The sequence below is a fragment of the Mytilus californianus genome, unplaced genomic scaffold (assembly GCF_021869535.1).
Source record: "Mytilus californianus isolate M0D057914Y unplaced genomic scaffold, xbMytCali1.0.p SCAF_15, whole genome shotgun sequence".
Classification (NCBI taxonomy): domain Eukaryota; kingdom Metazoa; phylum Mollusca; class Bivalvia; order Mytilida; family Mytilidae; genus Mytilus; species Mytilus californianus.
In genome coordinates, this window is record NW_026262637.1 from 17366355 (window position 1) to 17392796 (window position 26442).

A 26442-nucleotide genomic window follows, 5' to 3' on the forward strand; every position below is an offset into this window, starting at 1 on the left:
ATAACATCAAAAATGTGGTGCACACTAAATAACCCGCGTAGCGGGTTATTTTAAAGTGTGCACCACATTTTTTATGTTATTTCGAATAGACAGAAAAAATATTACAGTCATTTCTTATAATTTAATTCTAAATTCCATTTTAAACCGTAGTAAACAATGAAAAAACGTTGATGACGTCACGGTCACATGACAAAATTATGTCTATGAGCTGATAAACAAAACAACGTCAGCCAATCAGAAGATGCGTTACATCCAAAATTAAATTATTAATGTATATATTTTAATACTTTACATTGTGTAGATAAAAGTTGTTGACATTTTATAGAAAAGTTACAAATCTATATTAGTTTGTGACAAATGAAAGAAAAAATATTTGGAACTATTAATCATATTTGATTATAATTTGAAAATAGGTATACACTGTATTACATCATATCTAATTTTAGAGAACTATTAATCATATCTAATGTTTTTTTTTTCACTCATATAATCAGTTTTCCACACTATTTTTAGTAATGCTTGAAGATATTGACATGATATTTACTATTTGTTTACACCATGACAAGTTATAGAAAAAGTTAGCATTTTGTTCCAGTAAAATGAATTTTTACCCGGTAGGGGACTATGTATTGCCATGCAATGCTCTCAGAATGCTTGTTCATACTATCTTTTCATTATATCAGCAACATGTTTTCCCCTTTTTTTAGCATCCAATTGCTCCTTACAAAAAAAAATATAATATGTTTTCCCTGCTATACCTCTAAAGCACTGTGTAAATGGACTGACCCATATATATAATTACTCTAAATTACAGCACAACAATGTTAAATCTGCAAATTTGTGGAAGCAAATTTTTGTTCTTCCCTCGCCGGAATTCTAACTCATGCTATTGGGATATCGAGACAACACCGCCTGCCCTGTGTCCAGCGCTCTAGACCACTCGGTTACCTAGACTGAACTAAAAATTCAGCTTTCGGTGGCCTAGTGTTACCTTTCCTTGTCAGTAGAATCTATAGTTGTAACACAGTACATGATATCTTAGGCATGAAGATAGAATTGATTGCAGATTAGATAAATTATCTATCGTAAAGGATCGTAAGATGCAGTCACAGAAATAAATAGTACGTCTAAACAAGTGACAACTCTACGACAGACCCATCCATTGGATCATCAGTGAAGGGGATACACGGCTGAAACACATATTATATTCATAATTACTCTAAATAACAGCACAACAATATTAAAATTATTATGTTCTTCCCTCGCCATGATTCGAACTCATGCTATTGGGATATCGAGACAACACCGCCTGCACTATGTCCAGCGCTATATTGATTTTTTTATGAACTGAGCCCAGTTAAAAATTTAGTTTATAGAGTCCATTGATAAATGAATAAATTAAATTCTTTATGTACCTGGATATGTTGAATTGAACCATGTATTTAGATTTTGGATATTGGACCATAACAGGTAAAAGTCCAATATCAAAGTGTTCAGTTCTTAAAGTTTGACCACATACATTCTATGTCAGAAACCTTAACTGTGTCAAATATCCAATCAACATCCAAATTCAAAGCTGTATCAATCTTGAATGTAGTGTCCATACTTAGCTTGTCCCAACTGTTCAGGGTTTGACCTCTTTGGTCGTATCAAACTGCGCACAGCGAAGCATTTTATTATTATATTTAGTAAAATGTATAAAATAATAAAGAAATACATGTAAATATGGATTAAGCAGTTATTGTCCATTGTTAAGATAATCTGCTAAAAACTGTCTTTGATACGAAGTCCATTATCGGATTAATGGAAGCATACATTTTAAACCAAAAGATAATCATAGATAAACAAATTGTTGTAAGCCAAAAAAAAAAACCCAACTTATATGACTAAAACCCTCAATTGATTCTTTAAAGGAGTAATGGCCCCAAAGTGGCGATGTTAACCGAATACATTTGGTTTCCAAACAATTAATCGAGTATAAGTATTTAGATCTCTATGAAATTGTATCACAAGGTTTCATACAACATAAAGGAAGGTTTTGATTGATTTTGGGGGTTATGGCCCTAACCGTTTAAGAATTTGGGCCAAAAAGAGACCAAAAGCAAACATTTGTATTGTTTCCAAACAATAACTTGAGTATAAAAAAGAGAGAGGCGAAAGATACCAGAGGAACATTCAAATTCATAAGTCGAAATTATACTGATAATGCCATGGCTATAAAAGAAAAAGACATGCAGACAAACAATAGTACACAAAACACAACATAGAAAACTACAGACTGAGCAACACGAACCCAACCAAAAACTGGGGGTGATCTCGGGTTCTCCGGAAGGGTGAGCAGATCCTGCTCCATATGTGGCACCCGTCGTGTTGCTCATGTTAGTACAAACCCGATAATAAGTCACATTCGTGAAAAGTGTATTGATTTCTATGAAATTGTACCACAATGTACCATATCACATAAAAAGGAAGGTTGGATTAAATTTGGGCGTTATGGCTGTATCCGTTACCTCTCTTAAAATGTTTAAGATTATAATGTATGACTTATCTTTTACGTGATATGCAAATGAGAAGCAATCATTTCACTTTTAAATGTTACTAGAAATTGTCCTAAGTTAAACTTAGATATATTAATTCTAGTGATTATTGTTCATGCATTGTTCATCTTTAAGATTGTTAGCATGTATTCTAACGATTTCCTATGGTTGAAAATTCCATTCCATCTGTAACCCACCTGTAGCAATATTCAAGCACCTAAAAATTATTAATTAATTAATTCAATAAAAGGTTTCCTACTAATTACAGTTAAACTAAATTCCTTTGTAGAGCATTTTAGAATCTTTGCTAATATTTTCTATTAATTAATTAATAAATTAAATTCTTGGTCTACTTGGATATGCTGAATCAAACCGTGTATTTAAGTTTTTATGTGCTGGTTTATGTTGTTTTATGTATCCGTTTTTATTCTGTAGTTAGTCAACACTTCGGTGTTTTCATGTTTATCTATTATATAGTCATTTTTATAAATTTACTGTTTGCAAAAGTATGAATTATTCTAGATACTAAGGATTTTCTTATCCCAGACATATAACCTTAGCCTCATTTGGCACAACTTTTTGGAACTTTTGATCCTCAATGCTCTTTCAATTTTGTACTTGTTTTGGCTTTCGTACTTTTTTGATCTGAGCGTCACTGGTTAGTCTTGTGTGGACGAAACGCGCGTCTTGCGTATTAAATTTTAAACCTGGTACCTTTTGTTAGCTATTATTCTTGTTTCTCTGTTCTATATGTTCTCCCATTCATTTGTATTGTAGTCCTGTCATGTAATGTTGTCATTTTAATGTTATATTTAACATTGCCATAAAAGCGGGAGGTTTGGCTAGCCACAAAACCAGGTTCAACCCACCATTTTTTTCTTAAAATGTCCTGTACCAAGTCAGGAAAATGGCCATTGTTATATTATAGTTCGTTTCTGTGTGTGTTACATTTTAATGTTGTGTTTCTGTTGTGTCGTAGTTCTCCTCTTATATTTGATGTGTTTCCCTCAGTTTTAGTTTGTAACCCGGATTTGTTTTTTTCTCAATCGATTTATGAATTTCGAACAGCGGTTTACTACTGTTGCCTTTATTTGGATATTGGACCATAATAGGTAAAATTCCAATATCAAATTTTTCAGTTCTTTGACCACATTCATTCTGAGTCAGAAACAGAGAGCATGTTTTACCAATGACAATAGTTTCACCTATTATCTGGAAATCTTTTATAATACCAGCAAAAATGTTCGCCAATTATCTATCTACACAAATAAAATTATGACTCAAACCCATCATTTGACTCCTGATCCGGATAGCAATTAATTTTAACCTTGGACACGATCTTAGATAGACGGAAGTAGAGCAAAATGATCAGTCATTCAAGATTTACAAATACATCAGTAACAGAATTTTAAATCTACTGTTTATTGGTTGTCACTACCTAAACGACTGATTTCAGTTTGACCTAAAAAAAAAACAAACTATATTACATACAATCCATCAATCAATACGACCGTCATGATTGACAATAGAACATTGGGTAAAACTCTATTAATTGTCTTATAATCTATATGAAAACTAAAATATATACTAGTGAAACTATGTCAGGAAAAAATGATCGTTAATTCAAAAGCTACTGTTAATTCCCAGAAATAATGAATTATTGGATTAATTGCCCTATCATAACGATGTTAATTGGACTTTTTATATTTTGATAATTATCTTTAAAACAATAATGAAAGGAGAGAAACAGCTGTAAGCAGCAAACAATGGCAAACAAACTAATTAATTTCATTTGTCCTTACTTTGATTATGCTGATAAGACTATAGGAAGCTTCTGAAAATATTTTTTATCTTTTTTTTTGTTACGTACGTAAATATCCATATTCCACAGACTTGCCAGACAAGTTATTCAAGCACCTTGTAGTATCTAGTATATGTTAATATCAATGTTGTTTAACAAGATAAGCTATTCAGGTAAAACTGTCTGGTCGAAGTTTGTTTGTTTATCAGTCTTAAGTACTGTCAATTCAGAATTTATAGCGTGCATTTATAAATGCAATTTTTGAAGAATGGACAACACTGCGAGATTAATTATTGCGATTTTAGGAAATTTACATTAAGATATATGTATCAGATATCAGAATGCGACTTTTTATTGTTCGATTTTCACTCAGTCGCATTATATGCATTTTAAAAAAACCGCACAATAATTTCTAAATTTACAGTATGTCCTGAGCTATAGTAAGCAGTCGGTAAAAATCAACGAAAAAAATAATGATTTGGTATAATTGCCAATAAGACAAAGAGATGAACGATTGAGATCAGTATGACATACAATTTTATGCCCCCGCCGTAGCGTAAGGGGCATTAAATTTTACCCTTGTCCGTACGTCCGTCCGTCCGTACGTCCCAAAGTTGGTTCCATTCTTTAACTTTAGTTTGCCCCAACCAAATGTTATGAAACTCATACACAATGCTTATTACCACAAAACACAGATCAGGTTTGAATTTTGGTGGCGTCACTTAAACCTTTCTAGAGTTATGTCCCTTTACAAATGGAAAAAATTGCTGAATTTTTCGTTTCCGTTCTCTAACTTAAGTTTGCCTCAACTAAATGTTATGAAACTTATACACAATACTTAATACCACGAAACTCAGATCAAGTACAAATTTGGGTAGCGTCACTTTTACGGTTCTTCCGTAATGTCCCTTTATAACTTTATATGATATGCAAGCGGGGGCATCATCTGTGTCCCATGGACACATTCCCCATTACTTTCATGAAGCTATCAAGGTTATGATTTACATTGAAGTTCATATTTGAGACATCTCAAAGTGCATACAATTGATATTTCATCAGTCTTTACTTTTACTAGTCAAGTTTTGCTCTTAGGTATATTTTATATCGATTTCACACGTTTTTTACACGTTTATAAACCATTTTGTGTGTTTCAAGACACTAAAAATGTAACACATGTATATATTGTAACATCGCTCCCTAAACGCGTAACAATTTTCGTTCTATCATATGCAAAAGAAAATTACTTTAAACATTGCTAACAGAAGATTATTAAAATATTACTAAGTTGTAATATATATATTCCTGTACACGCAGTATTGTGTAACTTTAAGGACCGACTTAATAAAATTTAGAAATAAATTTATATAATGGATAATAAAATATTATTTAATGTGTACCATTATTTTTTTTAGTTATTATCAATGCTGACATTGAAGACAATCAGAAAAGATGGCTGATTATTGGTATATGCATTCAGTTTGTCATAGCTCCAACACTGCGAAAATTTACAGAACCAGTTACACGCAACTTGTACAATGTCATACAAAATACGCATGGAATTCAAACACAGACATATCCTACACAACTTAGAAAATACCCGAGTTCGGGTAGGGATCTGAATTATGAAGCAATCAATAACAACCATTTAATACCACGAGTTCGTAGGCAACCAGATGTTGGTAAATACGACTACAACGTGACCAGTCATGTAGAATTCTCAAAATTATTCTTGAACACTTTTATGGCCCAGTACACGGCTTTTGATGAAACATGTGACTTGTCGGCGCTCCTTGGGATAATCATAAACATTGACAAGTTTCCCCAGCCAGTACAGAATGTTGCTCAAAAGGTATATTTTTCCCTTGTCAGGGGTATATTTGTATTGATCGAGGAACCAGTTGATATTACAGAAAACAGGGTACATGAATAGGGAGGTTTGGAGTCCTACGGTCACGTATTAGAGGACATCAAATGGTAAAACTGCCACTTCATATAATGATATTTTGACTAAATATAAAGATTCTTGCACGGCATATGATGTCAAATACACATCAAATATAAGTGCACATCATATAATGTCAAGCAATCATTTAAATGTTATAAAAGTTTATTTATTGTCAAATGCATATAATATAGAAATAAGGAGATATGATATAATTGCCAATGAGACAACTATCCACCAAAGTTCGAATGATGAGAAACACATACCTTATAGTATATAAAAGGCCCCGACATGGAAAATATGAAACAATTCAATAGACCATTTTCATGTTACCGACTTTTGACTCCTGATTTTATAATTTTTCGACAGGTTACCTATTTTGTGGTAGGACATCCTGGTACTCGGTCAAGTAGGAGTAACCAAAAGAATTAAAATCAATCATATAATCGATGCAATTTAGGGGAAAGTTTGCTGATTTTGTCGTCTTCAGAAAACATCAAACAATTAATTTCCCCAAAAAATTGTACCGATTGTAAACTTGATTTTACTTCTTTAAGTTGCTCTTAATTGACCGAGTCAAATATAAGATATAAATCCCAGAGTCAAAAGTCAGTAATATGAAAATAGTCTTTTGAGAAAACTAACGGCCTAATTTATAACAAAACAATTTAAGAAAAACAAATATGACAGACATGAAACAACGAAAAACACTGAACTACAGGTTCCTGAATTTGGACAGGCACATACAGAATGTGGCGGGATTAAGCATCTTTGTGAGCGCCCAACCCTCTCTTAACCTGGAACAGTGGTGTTACAGCACAACATTAGAACTTATTATAAGAATCAGTTGAAATGGGCTTAACTCATCAGATTGAAACAAAGCAGGAAAACAGCTAACAAAAACACAGATCGGACGGGGCAGGGTATTTATACATCACTAACAACAAAAAAGACAAAGTACAGATCTGAGAGTACTCGAAGTTTTAATTTACTGATAAAAAAATCAATTCTTATACCAACAAAAATAACATTCGAATATCTAATTACAGTGTTGAATTGGTAACCTTTCAGAATAAGTTTATTCAAAGAACTAATCAGTTTACCAGGATTGTATATAAATTTCAGGGCTCGGTAAACAACATCATCGTAAAAATTATGATGTGCTATTCCATTTTAAATAAGTTTTCTACAGGAACAGCTAAACTTGCAAACCAAATCTTTGTATTAATGGAAGAAATTTAATAAAGGTTTTAAATAATTTGTGTTAACGAAATACCTGACTTAATAATTTACAAGTACTACAAAGATTACGCTCATTAATGTCGTTTTCACATCATATAAACTTTCAGGTAAAATCACATCATAAAATCAATGGTAACATATATCGGAAATGGACATACACTATGAAAACCGAAGATGTATAAATACTTAAATACTTAGGGAGATAAATGAACACAAGGGACATACAAACACCAAGCTAAATCCACTTTGATCCAAGATCAACTTTTCCGGAAGTTTGAATGCAGTTTTATAATAATATGTTCGAAATGAAAGGAAGTGAAGATAACATTTTTATCAAAAATGCTTCCGCATTTCATGTTACTGTGATCGTTATTTGCTTTCATTTTGAAATAATTTGAAAAAAGTCAAATTCAATTTTAAAGTTAGTTAATCTTTTTCAAATTAGTAAGTCAAAATGGTAATAGACATGCCTTTCATTCAAATAAGCTAAGTATTTATATTCTGTTCGCCAATACAGACATGTTGTGGCACAGTAAACTCATTAAAGTATTTTTTCCATTTCATTTGCAAGTATTGATATATTTTATTAAACAATAAGAGAGAAACAGGAGATAATGACTGTTTTCCTTTCATAGTTGTATGCCCAATATTTATTTTTAACACAAGAGCAAAAGACAAAATACAATTATTAAGAATGTCAAATCAGGAACTAAAACTGCTGAATCTTATTAGTTACATAGGGTGCTAGTGACCTAATGCTATATATATGGGGTCACTAAATTCCATATGGGGTGAGAGCGAAGCTAGTGACCTAATACGATATATATGGAGTCAGTAAATTTCATATGGGGTGAGATCGAAGCTCGAATCCCCATATGGAATTTACTGACCCCATATATATCGTATTAGGTCACTAGCACACTATGTAACGAATTTATCTTACCGACTATCTTAACATGTGGTATTTAGACTAGTGGCCTATCAAACATTGTGTCAAAGTGATCAAGTCTTCAATACCGTTAGTATTAATAACCTACTTCCATTGGTCTATACAAAACCAAAGGCCAACAATAACAACTTGTTAAATGTTAGCTTTAAATGTGTTTTATGAATTTATTTCAATCGTTCATCATCAATTTCTTCGTCTGTTGAAACCTTTCAGATTTTTCCTAAACACCGTGTTGTTTTTATAAAGGGACGTAACACCACTACTAACATTGTATTGAAATGAGCCCCACCTACTAACCTAATATAGAATATACACGGTCTCCACGCAGTTGTTTTTAACCAATCATATTCCTATGTATAGGAGGTGAGATAATATTATTTACATTTAAGGTACAACTTATGATTTTTGTATTTTTTTCAACCAATATTTTGAAGGTACGTTCGGATGTGAGGAATCCATGGGCACATTGTAATTTTGATGAATGGGACTCTCTTAAATATCAAACTGCATTCCAGTTGTTGCATCAACTAGTAAGATGTCTTCAGCTGAATACAACAGATGAAGCTAACATACAGGCAGAACTGACCAAATGGGAGACAAACGGTAATTTATTTGAAATTGTATGGCAATATCTAAAAATGAAATTAAACATTCTAGTTCTATCATCTACAAGAGTTGTATCATCTTGTATAACACATATCGTTACATTTGTAGATCCAGATTTCTGTATAAGATTAACTGGTGATGTTGTTTAAGGTGTAATACCACCATTGATTTTACCCTATTTGTCTTTGTGAAATTTGCACTTTTCAAAAACATGTGCAGAATTTACCTTTGTTTCAAATTAAGAAATACTTGGCATGAGTAAAGTTTCATCCTGTCCAGTACTATAGACAAAATTTCACATTACATTTCCGACGTTGCATATAAGAAAATAACCATCACTTGAAGTTAACCAATCAAATGTTCCCGCCTTTTTTTTCCTGTGTTCAAGCTTTAGTAACCATGAAACCTCAAGGTTCCAAAATATTCTATAGAAACACCAAATAAAAAAATAATTGTGCTTTGAAACACCTAAGATATTTGTTACTGCAATGGAATGTAGGATTAATTTCCTACAACTGTCAAATTCAAGGGAATATTTTTTTTCAACCCTTTTTCCGTATGCAACCGGATGTGACGTACTATGAATTGATGGTATTACACCTAAAATGTAAAGAAATCATAAATTTAAAAGGACACCATAACACACACGTTGAGACGCTTTCATCTTTAATATTTTCTTCTAATAGAATAACATTATATTTATCGCAAAGTTAGCAGAAATAAATTCCCGGCAAAATTTTCTCACATTACCTTATTCATTTGTGTAAAATTTTCGCCAAGAGTTTATTTTAGCTAACTTTGCGATTAATATATTAAAATTTAAACTTCAAGGAAGATAAAAATCATGATGAAGATACACTGGAAATTTAAGTAAACCACACAAACAGATGAAGCTTTAGAAATCGCAAAATATATTAGATAGACCCAGTGAAAGAAATAACTCACAATGAATGTATGTGGTCAATTGTGTGTTTCGGCATCTCTATAACACAAATTGGAATTTGGAAGGTGGTGTAACAATACTAGTGTAGTAATTTTTTTAAACCAACAGCATCGGAGAGAATATAATAAACTTTTGACAGGTTAAAGAAATTGTTTTCAACTGGATTTCATTGTGAATAACACAATGATGGTGAAATGATCCAATACAAGGTGGTAGACTATACTCAACATTGTGTCTTGTGTCTTGGGTCTTGCATTTTCTGTTTACTATATCGAATCACAGTCATACAGATCTCATGAAACACAACTTGTTTGGTTTCTTCAAGAATACCTGCAGATATTTGTCTATAAAATAAAATGAATAAATCGAATTTATCAACACAAACAAAGGCTTTTTAGATCAAAATGCGGATCGATGGTTTTTTTTTAATTTGGGACGTAATTCCAACAAGAGGCTCTAAAGAGTCTGTGTCGGTCACCTATGTATATGTGCATAATCAAAAATATTTATCTATTATATTTTTTAACAGAGAAGGAACGCAATAAAATAGGTAAACATTGTCATTAAAGGGTAATAAATCCAATAAGGAGTCGTCGGAAAATTTCCTCCATATTGTCTGAAATGTCTTGTCTTGCTGATCATCTTTTGTATGATTTTTAAGATATACGGCAAAAACTAAACAAAACGGTAAAAATCGTCATCAAAGGGCAATAAATCTAATTAGGAGTCGACTGGCGATTTCGACCATACTATTCATTTGTAGATCTTGTCTTGCTGATCATTTTTTAATTTCAAAGTTTCTCTCTATCAATTATAGTTTTCAAGGTAAAAGACAAAACTTGAAAAAAAAACATGTTAAAATTTGTAATTTAAGGGCAATAACTCCTATGAGAAGCCGTCTGACAGTTTTGACGTCAATGAACAATTGGTAGAGCTCAATATTTTGAACATGTTTGCCCAGTCAGATTTTCTCTATTCATAACGGTTTTCAAAATAATAGACAAAACTTGCAGTTTTACCCTATGTTCTATTTTGAGCCATGGCGGTTATCTTTATTGGCTCACGAGGTCATCGGACACATTTATAAAACTAGATACACAATGATGATTGTGGCCAAGTTTGGTTAAATTTGGTCCAGTAGTTTCAGAGGAGAAGATTTTTGTAAAATTAAACGGACGACGACGACGACAGACGACGAACGACGAATGCCAAGTGACGAGAAAAGATCACTATATTTTTAATTACATGGGAGACGTAAGCACTCTACGACCCTCTCCCTGAATCAGACGTTTTCTGCTGACATGAAACAAATTCGAATTTCTAAATCTTATATTTAACCATGATGACTTCTTTTTTCTGTCCTTTATTGTGATGTTTAATGGGCTCCTTCGTAAGAGAAGTAATTTCTCAGTTAGGTTATCATGCACTTTTTTGTAGTGACTATGCAGATTTCAATGAATATCTTAATGTCTAAATGACTTAAAGATCAGACTTATTGCTGCATTAATGACATTGTTGTTCATCAAATATTATAAGTTTTATATCAAATACAAGTTTGTTGTTTATTGGTTTAATGAGTTCACTGGGCATGCATGAATGTACTTAAAATTTATATTCACTCTTATGTATTACTTTTAATAATACCTATATAACAAACAATTATAAGAATTATCCCTCATCATCTTTGGTTTTTAATAGACATTTAATACTTTTAATATACTGTGGTTATAAAATCAGTCCATCTTGTATTTTTTTCCGATCAATATCGACTACTTTAGGAAAAGTTTGAACCACATCTAAAAATTAACTTTATTTATATTGTAATAATTTAATTTTGGATGTAACGCGTCTTCTGATTGGCTGACGTTGTTTTGTTTATCAGCTCATAGACATAATTTTGTCATGTGGCCGTGACGTCATCATCGTTTTTTCATGGTTCACTCCGGTTTAAAATGGAATTTAGAATTAAATTATAAGAAATGACTGTAATATTTTTTCTGTCTATTCGAAATAACATAAAAAATGTGGTGCACACTTTAAAATAACCCGCTACGCGGGTTATTGAGTATGCACCACATTTTTGATGTTATTTCTTCATAGACAGAAAAAATATTACAGTCATTCCTTAAAATAAATTATTTGTCATATGTTTACATCAGAAATTGAACAAATCGTGTTTTATGCACTACTTATTACCAAAATATGTAGATGATGTCTGCAAAATTCGCAAACTACAGCGGTAAATATGAGGCTATAGAAAGCGTGATTTCAATAATGTGGTATATTTTTTTCAGTAAATGGGGTCTGAAATTAAAAACGATAGAATATTGAATACTTTGTCCAAATGTAATTTATATCAGCCGATTTTCAAAACAAAAATAAATAGAGAGCGTCAATGAGAATTTCCATACTAATGGTTAAGCAAAATTGTTAGATGTTGTAAAGATTATACAAAAAAAAAATTTAGCTCTTATAATGTGCTTTCATACCACATCTTCTTATTTTTATATTTCAAAAAATAGAATAAAATCAAATGGGTCATAGAACTCGTGTTCTTGCTACACTGAAAAAAAAAATGATAATCCTTCATAAAATTAGTCTATCCGAGTTACCTCCACTTATATATGATAAAGTTTAAAAAAATGAAGCAAATAAAAATATCTTGTGTTTGTAAAAAGCAGTCGTAATTTAGGTGAAAAGACTTCGAAATGAATTGCATTCCTTATGTTAAAACAACGTTTTTCATTAAAGATCTAGTCCGATTTTTTTCTGCTTAATACAATCCAAAATGGCAAAAGACGCTCGATCTACCCTAATACTTTTGTTGATTTGTTAACCTAATTTTACAGTAAATCTCTGTACCATTTGTGCTCCTACTGTTTGAAATATTTAATTGAGCGTTTCTACCAAAACGAAAAAAAAACCAGTGAAGCCCGTCACACATGCTATGCCTTTCCAAAATCAAGAATCTCGTCATTTTTTTACTCTTTTATATTCATGTCTCCTTTGTCCTTTAAAATCATTGTTTTATTTTTTATTTTATTTGTTCGACAAAAATTTTTTAGATATATAAAGGATATTTATTTTTTATCCTCAGGATTTATGTTTCTACAAGGCTATGGAGTCAACCAGCAAGTTGTAAAAGAAATCCGACAACAAACACGTGCTTTGGCTGATTATGCGTTGAAAATGAAATCGGGTATGGACACAATATTTGCACAGGTGCATGATGCTATGTTCAAAATTAATGGTGAAATAATATTAGCTTGTAGTCGTATAAGCAGTATTGAATCGAAACAAAATGAACAACAAACAGATATTGGTAGCTTGAATAAAGACGTAAGTGTTTTATATGATAGATCATTAGCCATTGAAAACGTTCAAAAAGAACATGGAATGAAGATTGAAGAAAATGTTTCCAACACGGCTGCAACTGCTAAAAATGTCGAGATATTGAAAATAAGGGATGATTCAACGGCGAAACACGTCAGTAAGCTTGAAAACGAAAATATAATAATGAAGGAAGATATATCGGACATCAAAACTGATATAACCGAAATAAAGTTTGACATTAAAGATTTCAGAAATTATATGCCAACGTCTAAACCTAGCGGAAAAACGTTATTTTATCCACCAAATCGGTCAGAAACATTTGTTGCTAGGGAAACGGAGTTGTGTAAACTTAAAGACAGTTGCATAGGTAAAAGTAATGGAAATCATACTTTGGTCATATGCGGATTAGGTGGTTGTGGAAAGACAACGCTTGCAATTGAATTTGCATGGCGTTCGCAGGAATTCTATCCAGCTGGTGTATTTTGGATGTCAGCAGAAACACAAGATACATTAGAGGATTCCCTTACAACATTAGCAATTGATGTTGATTCGACTGGAAAAGACTTTAGAGAAACTTTTAAAAGAACCCTAAAATGGTTTTCTAATTTGAATGAGAGATGGCTTTTAGTTGTGGATAATATAGACGAGGAATACCTTTCTGACAATACTAAAGAACTATTGTTAGGTAGTTGGAAACGGAATACTCGTGGGCATATTCTTATTACTAGCCGACGTGAACCAAATGAAGTTGAAGAATCAATGGTTGTAAAGAAAGAGGATTGCATTAGTCTAAATGTATTTGAAATAGAAGAAGGGTTAGATTTTCTAAAGCGCAGAACAGGAAAAAATAGCACTAATGATGACGATACCATAATCTCACTAGTAGAAGAGCTTGGGGGATTGCCATTAGCATTAGAACAAGCAGCTGCACATATCAAAAGTATTAAATGTTCCTTTAGTGACTACGTTAACAAATTCAAAAAGAAACGATTGAAATTATTGAAGGCAGCACCCTCTGTAATGAAGATCAACAAGGATAGACTAGCAATAGCGACAACTTGGCAATTGAACATTGATTACATAACGAGGCAATCAGAAAATGAAGGCCTTGGTACGGCTGCTGCAACCGTAATGCAAATTGCGTCATTTTTGTTTGCTGATGATATTCCTAAAGAACTTATAAATGTAGGAAGTCCACTTGTAGAAGATAGTGATTTGGTAGAAGTTCTTGAAGATGAAATGGGATGCAAACAGGTCATTGAAATTTTGACGAGATTCTCATTGTTTCAGCGAGTACATGATACGTCTCTGTCGGTTCATAGGTTAGTTCAGGAGGTCATTAGAGATAATTTGTCCGTCAAACATCGTTGTTTGATTCTTCAACATGTTATACGTATGGTGAATAAAGCGTTAGATTCTAGTCAATCCCCTGCGAATGTTCTTTACAACGACGCCTTCACAAAGAAGAGTGTAAGGGGAACCCTCGTTAAATGGAGCAAGTTAGCAGCTAATGCAAATTCAATAAAAATGTACGTTTTTAATCTTAAGAAAGACGAGATTCCGGAGCACGAACTTTTCTTCAACAAAGAAATTTTGAGGATATTACAGACAACAGCATTGTATCACAGCATTCATCAACGACAAGCTATAGCACTTGCTGACCAAGCGCAGATGGTTCGTATAATAACAACTGTTGAGGTTGATACACATTTTTACAAAGATCTTACAAGAATAAAAATACCGCTGCTCCAACGAGATAGAGAGAAAATTGTAGACTGTTTAATGTCTGTTTTACCTGTCGAAAACGTAGAAACTCGTGACTATACTTCGGTCGTAACATATGGGGCTGAAACCTTAAGATTACTTGGAAATGAAGCATTCAAAGAGCAGAGGTATCTAGATGCTATACGATATTACACTGAAGGCATAAGGTCTAGCCCTATTGAAAATATTGATAGCAGATTATTCTCTAACAGAAGTTTAGCTTATATTCGAATAAGGGACTTTGTGCATGCCTTTTCTGATGCAAATAGATGTATTGAAATTGCCTCTATCAATTGGAAAGGATATTGTTGGAAAGCCTATGCCATTTCGGGATTGATAGAAGATGGATCGTTTCCTCCAACCATGGAAGCTATGGGATTAGCTTCTGCTTGTATTGCATCTTATAAACATCCACCCTGTCTCCTTGAATACAATATGAAAATCTCTTATCCAATAATAAATTATCAAATAGTTGAAAGGCCAGAATGTTTACAACAAGACATAATGTCGTTAACAGACAGACCATTTACTACGCTGTTGTTGCGAAAGGGACGATATACATTCAACGAACCACTCATTACAACAAAGAGTATCCAGGTCATCGGTATAGAAGACGACGTCGATATTGACACAGGTCCAGGTTTACAAATTTCTCGTTTACCTAAAGGCGCTTTTACAGTTGATATTGAACCTGAACAAACGATTAAGACACACTTTGAAAAAGTTAATTTTGTTTCAGGAAATCACATCACGGTTCTTGAGAATTCTATCGCAACATTTTATAACTGTAAATTTTCAAACGGGAAAAAAGGATGTGATGCTTTTCCAAAATGCACAGGAAATATAGGATGTATCAATCCGTTGAAATGTAGGCAGGCATACCAGGAAGGTGTTTTGCTTTTCGGAACTATTTCTTTTGGTCAAGCCGGTTTTCCTGGAATAATTGTATACAATGGAGGAACTGCGTACCTAGATGCATGTTTACTCGATAGGTGTGGAGGTGGTGGCCTTTTGTCAGAAGGAAAAGGTTCTTTCATGGAAATCAAAAACTGCACCGTGCAGAATATGAGACAAATGGGAATCGAAGCTAGAAATGAAGGCGCAGTTAGAATAAGTAAAAATACCATATTAGAAAATCAGACACATGGTATTGCTATTGGACCTAACGGTTATGGTTTTATTGAAGAAAACATAATTCAGGGAAATGGAGCAGAAGGTATATGGTGTGGAGGGGTATTAGATTCACATGAATCGGCAAATATGAACGAAACTGGTGCTTCAAGGGCTGTTCTTATTGATAACGATATCGGACAAAATGGTCTTTCGGGCATATCATGTGATGGTTGTTTCGTCGAAATCAAGGGAAATCGAATTTTTTCTAATCACATTTGGGGCATGATGGTGAAATCGAGATCTTCTGCATATATTCTTAATAATGAAATTTTTGATAACAAATGTGGTGGAATCAGAATCGGCCACAACTATACTGCTTCAGTTATAATTGATGGGAACACTATAAGGGATCACACTGGCCCAGGTGTTTATACAGTGAATTCATCAGAAAGTTTTTTTAACAAAATGAAGACGAATTTATCTGATTTTTTTGTGGGGAACGGTGAAATTATGGGATATTCAAGACCGCCCGTAATAACAAGTACCAATGTACTGAGGAACAACGACAAAGGGACACAACATCCAAATGAAGTCGTACGTTTAATCGAAGCCTGCAGTTTTTGCCGTCAAGTATCACATAATTTAAAATCATGTTCCAAATGTAAAAAAGCAACATATTGTTCAAAGGTGTGTCAAACTAAACATTGGTTACGACATAAACATATGTGTAAACTTTTGAGGAGTTCATATGTAGTTGAAGTTCCCGTGTCAAAAATAGAACCAATAATGGGAAATAATGAACCGAACACTTTACGCACCAGAACATTTAATCCTAAACTTAAAGGAATATTAGAAGGAATACCCCCAAACAAAAGAAGTTGCAATCGTTTTATAGTTAAGATTCAATCTGGAAAGGAATATACATTTTATGATCCAGACAAGAAACTGATTGTATATGACCAAACTGTTACACTAGACATAGAAATTTCAAATCCCATTCTGTATCATCTGTGTATGGAATGTGGAGTACTTGCAGGTGAGAAATTCACCACGAAAAAGATATTTTGCTGGGCATCGTACAAAAATAATGGAAAAACCCTGTGTTTCTATACAGACAATCTTCCTCCATTTCAAACGTGGTGAGGTATGAAATAAAATTTGAAGGCACATTTGAAATTAAACATACATTTGTAATTATGAAACCTACAATTGGTAATTTATTTTATAAGTCACAGGCGTTTCAGTAGTCAAAATATGAATACGATTATTGTAGATATGTTTAAGATAAACAATGCATCAACTTATTGTCATGAAAGATTTTTTCAACTAATAAGAAAGATAGCGTCGCTGCTATTTTTGCACATAAATCTTAAACGTCAACAATGGTGTGTAGGATTGGTACTGGTGTTTCCAAATGTATTTTAAAAACACTCGACAGAGAAATGTGTCTTTATATATTATAAAGATTAATACAATTTCGCAAACGATATTACATATGTAGGACTCGGAGTTGCGATGGGAGCGCTAAAGTGCGATCGTCACGCTGAAGTGCGATGGTCTCACTGAAGTGCGATGGTCCTTTCGCTGATGTCCGATGGTCTATACGACGAGTGATGGATATTCAAAAATCCACAGATGTTTAATTATTATAAGTTTGATTGTTTTATTGATAGTGAATAAATACCAAACATTCAATATTGTTTCCTCTTGGTGTAAAACCCATCTTGCTACTTGTTCTCATTCACAGTAGCCGTAAAAGTGTTTACGTATTTTGTTCCATTCTGACTAATCAAATATAGTATTTACATTTCATTTTGCATTTCAAACAACAACCACGTCTTTCAGTCATTGCAATTAGTCAGGTTGTAAAGAATAATTACCTAATTGTATCTAACGTCTATAGGGTCAATATCTAAACGATTTTATGAACTTCTGCTATACATATTTACAAAGTACACTGCAACTTTATATGTAGAACAGGAAATGCTATGACCATTCATCATGACAGTTTTAAAATTAAACGGCATAATTATACTCTCGATGTTTTACTTTAAAAAAAACTGAAAAGCTACTTCTAATAAACAAATTGACTTCTACATTTCTATGTGAACATGAAAAAATATTGAGCATTGATTTATCTAATCCATTGCACTTCGGTGTAGCTTTTAAGAAGATAGCGTCACAATCACACCATCGCACTTCAGCCTGGCGTCACTATTAGGAGTACCATCGCGGTTCAGAGTCCACATATATATATATATATTATATATATATATATATATATATAAAACACGTATATATATATATATATATATATAACATCTTCACACGCTTAAAACACATGTCTTATGTCTATCTCTAGATTCGCCTTACGTGACAAGGTAACACTACGACTATTGAAGTTATATTTTTATATAGCGGATGTGGTCGTGTGGTCTAGAGCGCTGGACATGAGGCTAAGCGATTGGTGCTGTAGTGTATCAAAGGTGTGAGTTCGAATCCCGTTGAGGGACAAAAATTTGTCAGCATAAAAGTCTAATTCTAACACTGTTGGGTGTAATTTTCAGACTTATATAAATATTTGTATTAACCCTGTGTCTCAAACACACTGAGATCCAGTGGGCATATATATTGTATGGTTGTCACTTGCTTAGACTTGTTTGTATGATATACTTATTTCTAGTGACTGTATAATGAATTGAATCATTATCCCATACGGTATATAAAAATTGTTGAGTTAGATTGCTGACAAATAACAAATACATTGTGTATTAAATAATAATATAACATCTTCACACGCTTAAAACACATGTCTTATGTCTATCTCTAGATTCGCCTTACGTGACAAGGTAACACTACGACTATTGAAGTTATATTTTTATATAGCGGATGTGGTCGTGTGGTCTAGAGCGATGGACATGAGGCTAAGCGATTGGTGCTGTAGTGTATCAAAGGTGTGAGTTCGAATCCCGTTGAGGGACAAAAATTTGTCAGCATAAAAGTCTAATTCTAACACTGTTGGGTGTAATTTTCAGACTTATATATATATATATATATATATATATATATAAAACACGTATAAAAATTGCGGTTTTTATCCAACGCAATCATAGGTTTGAACGCTGTTTTCAATTTAGACTTGTTTATATTTTTTCGTTTGGGCTTGTATTATATTTGCCTTCGGGTTTATATGATCCGTTCATCCTATTTTGACTCTTTCAAAATTTAAGAGTCTATCCTAAATTGAGGTAAGTTATGTGGCCTTCCAAATACCGTTTCGATTCCTAACATCACTGAAGAGACATTAATTGTCGAAATCCGGATATGGTGTACAAATTTTTGCACCTCATGTTTGCGGTATACCATCTTTTCCGCAAGTTTATTGTTTTCTGTTTGGTAATGAATTAATAATAAGATCTATTTTGTTACATCTTGTGATCCGTTTATTTGGCAATCGCCAATGGCAGTCAGCAGGGGTTAAGAACATCAGTTGTTCGACCTGCTAGTCATATGCGTTTTGTTAAAATATTTCTTTTTCACTCATTTGGTCTTTTGGAAAATGTTGTTTGTGTTGTATTTAGACCCCTCTACCAAGAAATTTGTTTTGCATGCACACGTATAAAAATTGCGGTTTTTATCCAACGCAATCATAGGTTTGAACGTTGTTTTCAATTTAGACTTGTATATATATATATATATATATATATATAAGTTCAGTAAAATCCGTATCCTGGAAACATATAAGACAATTAATAAAAGATAATACCGGTTTCAGTTCATCCACATTTTCTAGGGCCTTCACTGCTTCACATATCTTCAGGTAATGTGACTTGTATACATAAGTGTTATAAAATAATTGTGTGAAGTTAAGAAATAAAAATGAGACTTGTCATAATGAAATTGAGTAAACTCTTTAAAATTTTTTAATAAAAATATCATGACTATAAAACGACTGTTCATAGGCATCAAATCAACCATAAATATTTAACAATCATTCGGGCAAACGAAAATTTCCGTCGTTGTTCTTAAGGGCGATTTTCAATTTCTCATTGTATATTGTCAATTATCAAAATAAATTTCTCCGGTAGCACACGTCGTGTTACTCGTGTAAATTCAAACCCGATGGTACGTCTAATTCGATAGGTCACATTCGATGAAGAGAACGAGATTGTGGTTACGACAGTTGGAACATATCCGTCGTCATCCGTGACAGTGCTTTGGTATCGACATGATTTACAACATAACTTTTTCTCAAATTAGAATCTAAAAAAAAATAAGATTCAAACTCCCTCATGTACAATTAATCTAAGAGGTTATGGTAAATCTTTTCGTGGATCTTTTTGTCATATAGCCTTCAAGTACTTGTACATCCATTGTGTTCTACTATTTATGTATCAGCGTTCCTGTTAAAGTTAAAACGAGAAGAGTGCTTCAGTCGAATATCTGTTTCCATACCGCTGATGTTGAACTACGAAGGTGACTATGACTATTTCGCCTTTCTCTTTAAATGCAGCAACATTCCAACTGCGTCTGCATATGGAATATACAAATGTATATATTCCATCTTCATGCCTTATATATCATGTACTGTGTTACAACTCTAGATTCTACTGACGAGGAAAGGTAACACTAGGCCAACGAAAGCTGATTTTTTAGCTCAGTCTAGGTGGCCGAGTGGTCCAGGCGATGTTGTCACGATATCCCAATAGCACGAGTTTCGAATCCCGGCGAGGGAAGAACAAAAATTTGCTTCCGCCAATTTGCAGATTTAACATTGTTGTGCTGATATTTAGAGTAGTTATGACTATATTATGCGTATTCAGCCGTGTATCACCTTCACTGGTGATCCAATGGATTGATCTGTCGTAGAGTTGTCACTTGTTTAGACGTACTTATCAAATAATTATTTCTGTGACTGCATCTTACGATCCTTTACGACAGATAATTTATCTAATATGCAATCAATTCCATCTTCATGCCTAATATATCATGTACTGTGGTACAACTTTAGATTCAACTGACAAGGAAATGTAACACTTGGCCACCGAAAGCTAAATTTTTAGTTCAGTCAAGGTGGCCGAGTGGTAGTGAGCGCTGGACACAGTGCAGGCGGTGTTGTCACGATATCCCAATAGCATGAGTTGAAATCCTTGCGAGGGAAGAACAAAAATTTGCTTCCGCAATTTTGCAGATTGAACATTGTTGTGCTGATTTTTAGAGTAATTATGAATATGATATGTGTTTTCAGCCGTGTATCACCTTTGTAAACAATTACCTATGCAACAACATTATTGGCTTTCACAGTATTGGGGTTTGAGTGTTCCTGGTAAAGGGAAATATAGAAAAGCGATTCGAATGCACCAAATTTATTGCAATGGTCAGCAATCGAGACAAAGACGCATCGTATCGGTCAATCAATTTATGATACTGACTCGTGTACTTTCGATATCAGTCCTTCTTTCAAAGGTGAAGCAATTTATTCTGAAGACGAATACTCATGTAATTGAAGTCGACATAATAAGAACATGCACTCGCGTAACGTGTCAATTGGAATATTTTGACTAAATACGTTGGGGAAGACGATATTGTTCTACTGAAAAGCTAGAAGTTGACAATAGGAAAACTTTAATTGTTACACTTTTCATAGATCCTTGTTTTAAATTCCTTTTTATCAAATTCAAGAAAAGGATCAAGATAGAAGCTGACCGGCTAGCTCCTGTTGGACTGTTTATATATCAGTGCATTTGGATATACGAGTTGCAAGCGCTCGTCTGGTACATTTGTAGGAGTGTTGTTATTTAGATATTATAGTATTGCAGCTGACCTTGAAATTTACAAACAAGGCAAAGTGTTGTTTTTTTGGTTGTTTTTTTTGTGTCTCTAAGGTTTTGTATGAATTATGCTTCGTATTAATCCAAATTGGCAACTAGGCGTGTACAGATAGTACTCATTTAAATATTACATTATGTATAAATTTGTTGTCGATTAAGAAGTTTAGCATAAAAAAGTATAACAAAAATACTGAACTTCAAGGCAAATTTTAAAAAGGAGAAGTACATAAAAACGCTACCAATCAACATTTTCATTATATTGTCACTGATGATCAATGCAAAATAGATCAGTCAAATTTTAAAATCAGCTGAATGTTATTCGTGATGTTTCGACGATGTGTTCATAGACAGCCACACATTGTTGACCAGAAGGAGAGAGTTCCAAGCCTAGGTACGGCAGCGCAAATAATATCTAACAAAAGTCAAAGGTAAAATTGAAAACTTATTCTAGTTTTGAACAGATATCATGAAAAATCGTTTAATGAATTAATAGTTATTATAGTTAACATGGTAAATAAGTTGATAAAATGAACAAAGCGAATAATTGATACAATTGATGACTTATACATGTTATAACAGCTGTTCATTTTAGTAATTTAATTTTAAAACAAAACACACGAGCAACACGACGAGTTTCACATGTGGAGCAGGATCTCCTTACCATTCCGGAGCACCTGAGACCACCCCTAGTTTTTAGTGAGGTTCGTGTTGCTCAGTCTTTAATTTTCTATGTTGTGTTTTGTGTACTATTGTTTGTCTGTTGGTTTTTTCTTTGTAAGCCATGTCATAGGTTGACGTTATGACATATGTCAAGTAGTTCAAGTCATTCGATGTTTTGATCATTGCGTTTCGTCACAAAGTAAGATATATCGACGTAAAACAACAAATATGTGACTGAGAATAACCATTCCTTTTTTTGTATTTTAGTTGGTCATACAAAATCTAGGACGCAAATGGGAATTGAATTTGGCGTAGACGTAAAAATGGCATGTGCTGTTTAATCTTTGAAGTAATCAGGTATTCATTGGTTGCTGCACAATCTTTATATTAAAAATATTACTAATATCGATATCACTCAAACCTATATCGAGTACTTCTCTGAACAAAAATACACAAACTAAAATGTCTCGCTTGCTTTACTACTCGTGATTAAATATAAAGAGCCATTCTCTGTAAGCATCAATCATGTGGTTGCAGATTTTCATAACACTTTGCTAAATGAATGTTTCGTCATGTAGAAACATAATGGTATTAATAAAAAAAATAAGGTTATTTTCATTTCCAAACAGTGTCTCTTCAATAACATGAAAACGCTGTGATGATTTTTTTTCAAATTTAGATATGTTGTTTCTTGTGACTAAATGAAGGTCAAGTTCAATTTTCACGATTTTTGTATTTCTCCTTTTTGAGTTATCGTCATTTTTAATATCCAAAAGTGGTATTTTTAAATGTGTTTCTCTTGTTATCATATTATGACTAAGCGTATGGTAAATGTCTTATCTCACAATAAAAATTGGAGTGAAGATTTATTTGAAAATTTTCTATTTCCTAAGTTGTGATGATTATAAGCTATATTATTAGACATTTTCAGTATGATTTTCATTATCAATTAGATCTGGGAAATATCTTAGCATATGATAATCATTGGAGTGCCAGATTTATTTGAAAATTTTCTGTTTCCTGATAAGATCTGTAGGACTGTATATATAAAGTTTGAAATTTACTAGTGGGACTGTATAAATGAAGTTTGAAATTTACTGTTAATTTTTAGACATTTTGTAGATAATTAAGTCTCCCTGAACCATATATATTCTTACCCCACCCCCTTCAATTTGAGAATGTGCTTTTGTCATGTAAACGGTCGAGATCCCCACCCCTGAACCATATATATTCTTGTATGGACAATAAAAAAAATCAAATGAAATATTGGGGGAGTCCCCGGGTTCACCTCCCCCCCCCCTTCTTTTTGAAAACTTGTAAACGGTCAAGATCCCTACCCCTAAACTATATATATTCTTGTACGGAACAATAAAACAAATCAAATGAAATAAAAGGCGAGTCCCCTTGGGTCACCCCCACTCCCTCCTGTTTGAGAACTTGTAAACGGTCGAGATCCCCATCCCGAAACCACATATATTGTTGTATGGGACAATAAAAACAAATCAAATGAAATATAGGGGAAGTCCAGGCGGTCATCCCCACCCACCTCCTTTTTGAAAACTTGTAAACTGTCAAGATCCCCACCCCGAAACCATATATATTCTTGTATGGGACAAAAAAACAAATCAAATGAAATAAAAGGCGAGTCCCCTGGGGTCACCCCCACCCCCTCCTGTTTGAGAACTTGTAAACGGTCGAGATCTCCACCACTAAACCATATATATTCCTGTTCGTCATTTCATGAAAATTTGAATGACATACAGGGTCAATCCATAGGCGTCACTTATGCATATCACAAACCAATTTGTACTGGACTTTGCCCAATGACAGGCGACCATGGGAATGACGAGTTATTTGAGCTTTGTTTTGGAGACTTCGTAACAACATCCTGTTAAAATTATTTCTTGTTACTGATAAGTTTTATAGATTTTGAAAAGACATTGTATTAATGATAAATAGAATTTTGGATTTTTTTCATCTTTTCTTTTGGTAAATTGTTTGAAGAATTTTGTGGCAAGTTTGTTTGTTATTCTGTAAAAACTAATTTTCTGAATGCTATATATATTTTTTTTTATGAAGTGAACTCCTTTAAAAACTAAGCTTATATTGTCTATTAATAAACATATATTTAGATTTCTGATTTTCAAGTTGGTCCAAATCGGGGTCCAAAATTAAACTGTGTTTAATTTCAACATAAATTGAATATATATAGGGTTCTTTGAAATGCTTAATCTAAACCTGTATTTCTTTTCATTATTAATAAGATAATACCACATTGAGGTCCAAAGGGTCCTTAATTAAACTTTTGTTTAATTTCATCTAAAAATGGAAATCTTTGGTTCTTTGATATGCTGATTCTAACAATGTTTGAGTGTTAAATCATATCTAATTTTAGAGAACTTAGTCATCACTGGTTGTTGTTATTATATTATTGATTATAATTTGAAAAATTGCATCATATCTTATTTTAGAGAACTATTTATCCAGTTTGAGTTATTTCCCTTTGCACAGAAAATAATGGATAAAATTAACCTGTGTTTCATTTCAACATAAATTAAATATATATAAGGTTCTTTCAAATGCTGAATCTAAACCTGTATTTAAATATTAGATTTTTGGGCCCAGTTTTCAAGTTGGTCCAAATCAGGGTCAAAATTAAACTTTGAATTCATGGGGTTCTTTGAAATGCTGAATCTAACCATGTATTGAGAGATTTCGGATTGTGGGCTCCTTCATCAAATTGGTCCACATTGAGGTCCAAAGGGTCCTAAATTAAACTTTTGTCTGATTTCATCAAAAATTGAATTCATGGGGTTCTTTGATATGCTGATTCTAATATGTACTTAGATTTTGGATATTGGATCATAATAGGTAAATGTCCAAATATTTCAGTTCTTTGACCACATTCATTTTGTGTCACAAACCTATGCTGTGTCAAATATTCGATCACAATCCAAATTCAGAGCTGTTTTAAGCTTAAATGTAGTGTCCATACTTGCTCAACTGTTCAGGGTTCGACCTCTGCAGGAAAATTCGGTTTGCTGTCACTCTGACAGCCTCTTGTTAAATATTTTATAGTAGAAACCTTTAAAATTCAATTTGATGTTTCTTCAAATTGCAATGATAGAATCCCTTCTAGTTAGCAAAGGGCAAAGTTCTCACCTAATAGCTTTTATATGCCAAAAATAAGATATGTGTTATTTCAAATAAGAAAAATATAGGCTCTTGGTCATTTAGAAATTTGCTGTAAGAAGTGCAAAACTATGCTAGAGTTAATTCCCTTAGTAACTCTTTTATGTTTTCTTCTTCCGAATACGGGAGTAGACTCATAGATAGGAGTGTAAAACTTGCCGGCACTTAAGTAATGATTACGTACATAATCAAAATTACTATAATCAATAAAACAAAAAAAGTCTTTTGAATAACATATATTAATACGTTATGTACAGTGGCTTTGGAGGTTTAATAAGTTGGTGTTGCTCTTTAAACTGTTAGAGTGGATATGCCTCTTTTGAAGGATTCCTGGGTTTTAGACATACCTATTGCTCCAGGTAGTCAGAGATGTGTTTGGATAAAAAGAATATTTGTAGAAGTCTTTATTAGTTGCAATTAGTGGAATGTTACGTTGCCTCTAGTACGTTACTGTCGTCTATCAGATTTTATTAAAATAATTAATGATTTAGTATATAAATTTAGGCAGCAATAAGTTCTATATTTTTGC

At 33.0% G+C, this 26442-nt stretch overlaps 1 protein-coding gene across 2 annotated transcripts in view; it reads left to right on the forward strand.

Annotated features, from left to right (window-relative positions):
* The window catches only part of LOC127725555 (uncharacterized), an 80513-nt gene extending 62588 nt beyond the window's left edge, over positions 1-17925 (forward strand). For both annotated transcript variants that reach the window (XM_052232611.1, XM_052232612.1), the window contains 3 exons: positions 5751-6187; positions 8906-9074; positions 13118-17925. In XM_052232611.1, the coding sequence (XP_052088571.1) occupies positions 5751-6187; positions 8906-9074; positions 13118-17373 (4862 nt within the window). In that variant the 3' untranslated portion in view covers positions 17374-17925. The remainder of the gene's footprint in view (positions 1-5750; positions 6188-8905; positions 9075-13117) is intronic.
* The last annotated feature ends 8517 nt before the right edge of the window (positions 17926-26442 follow it).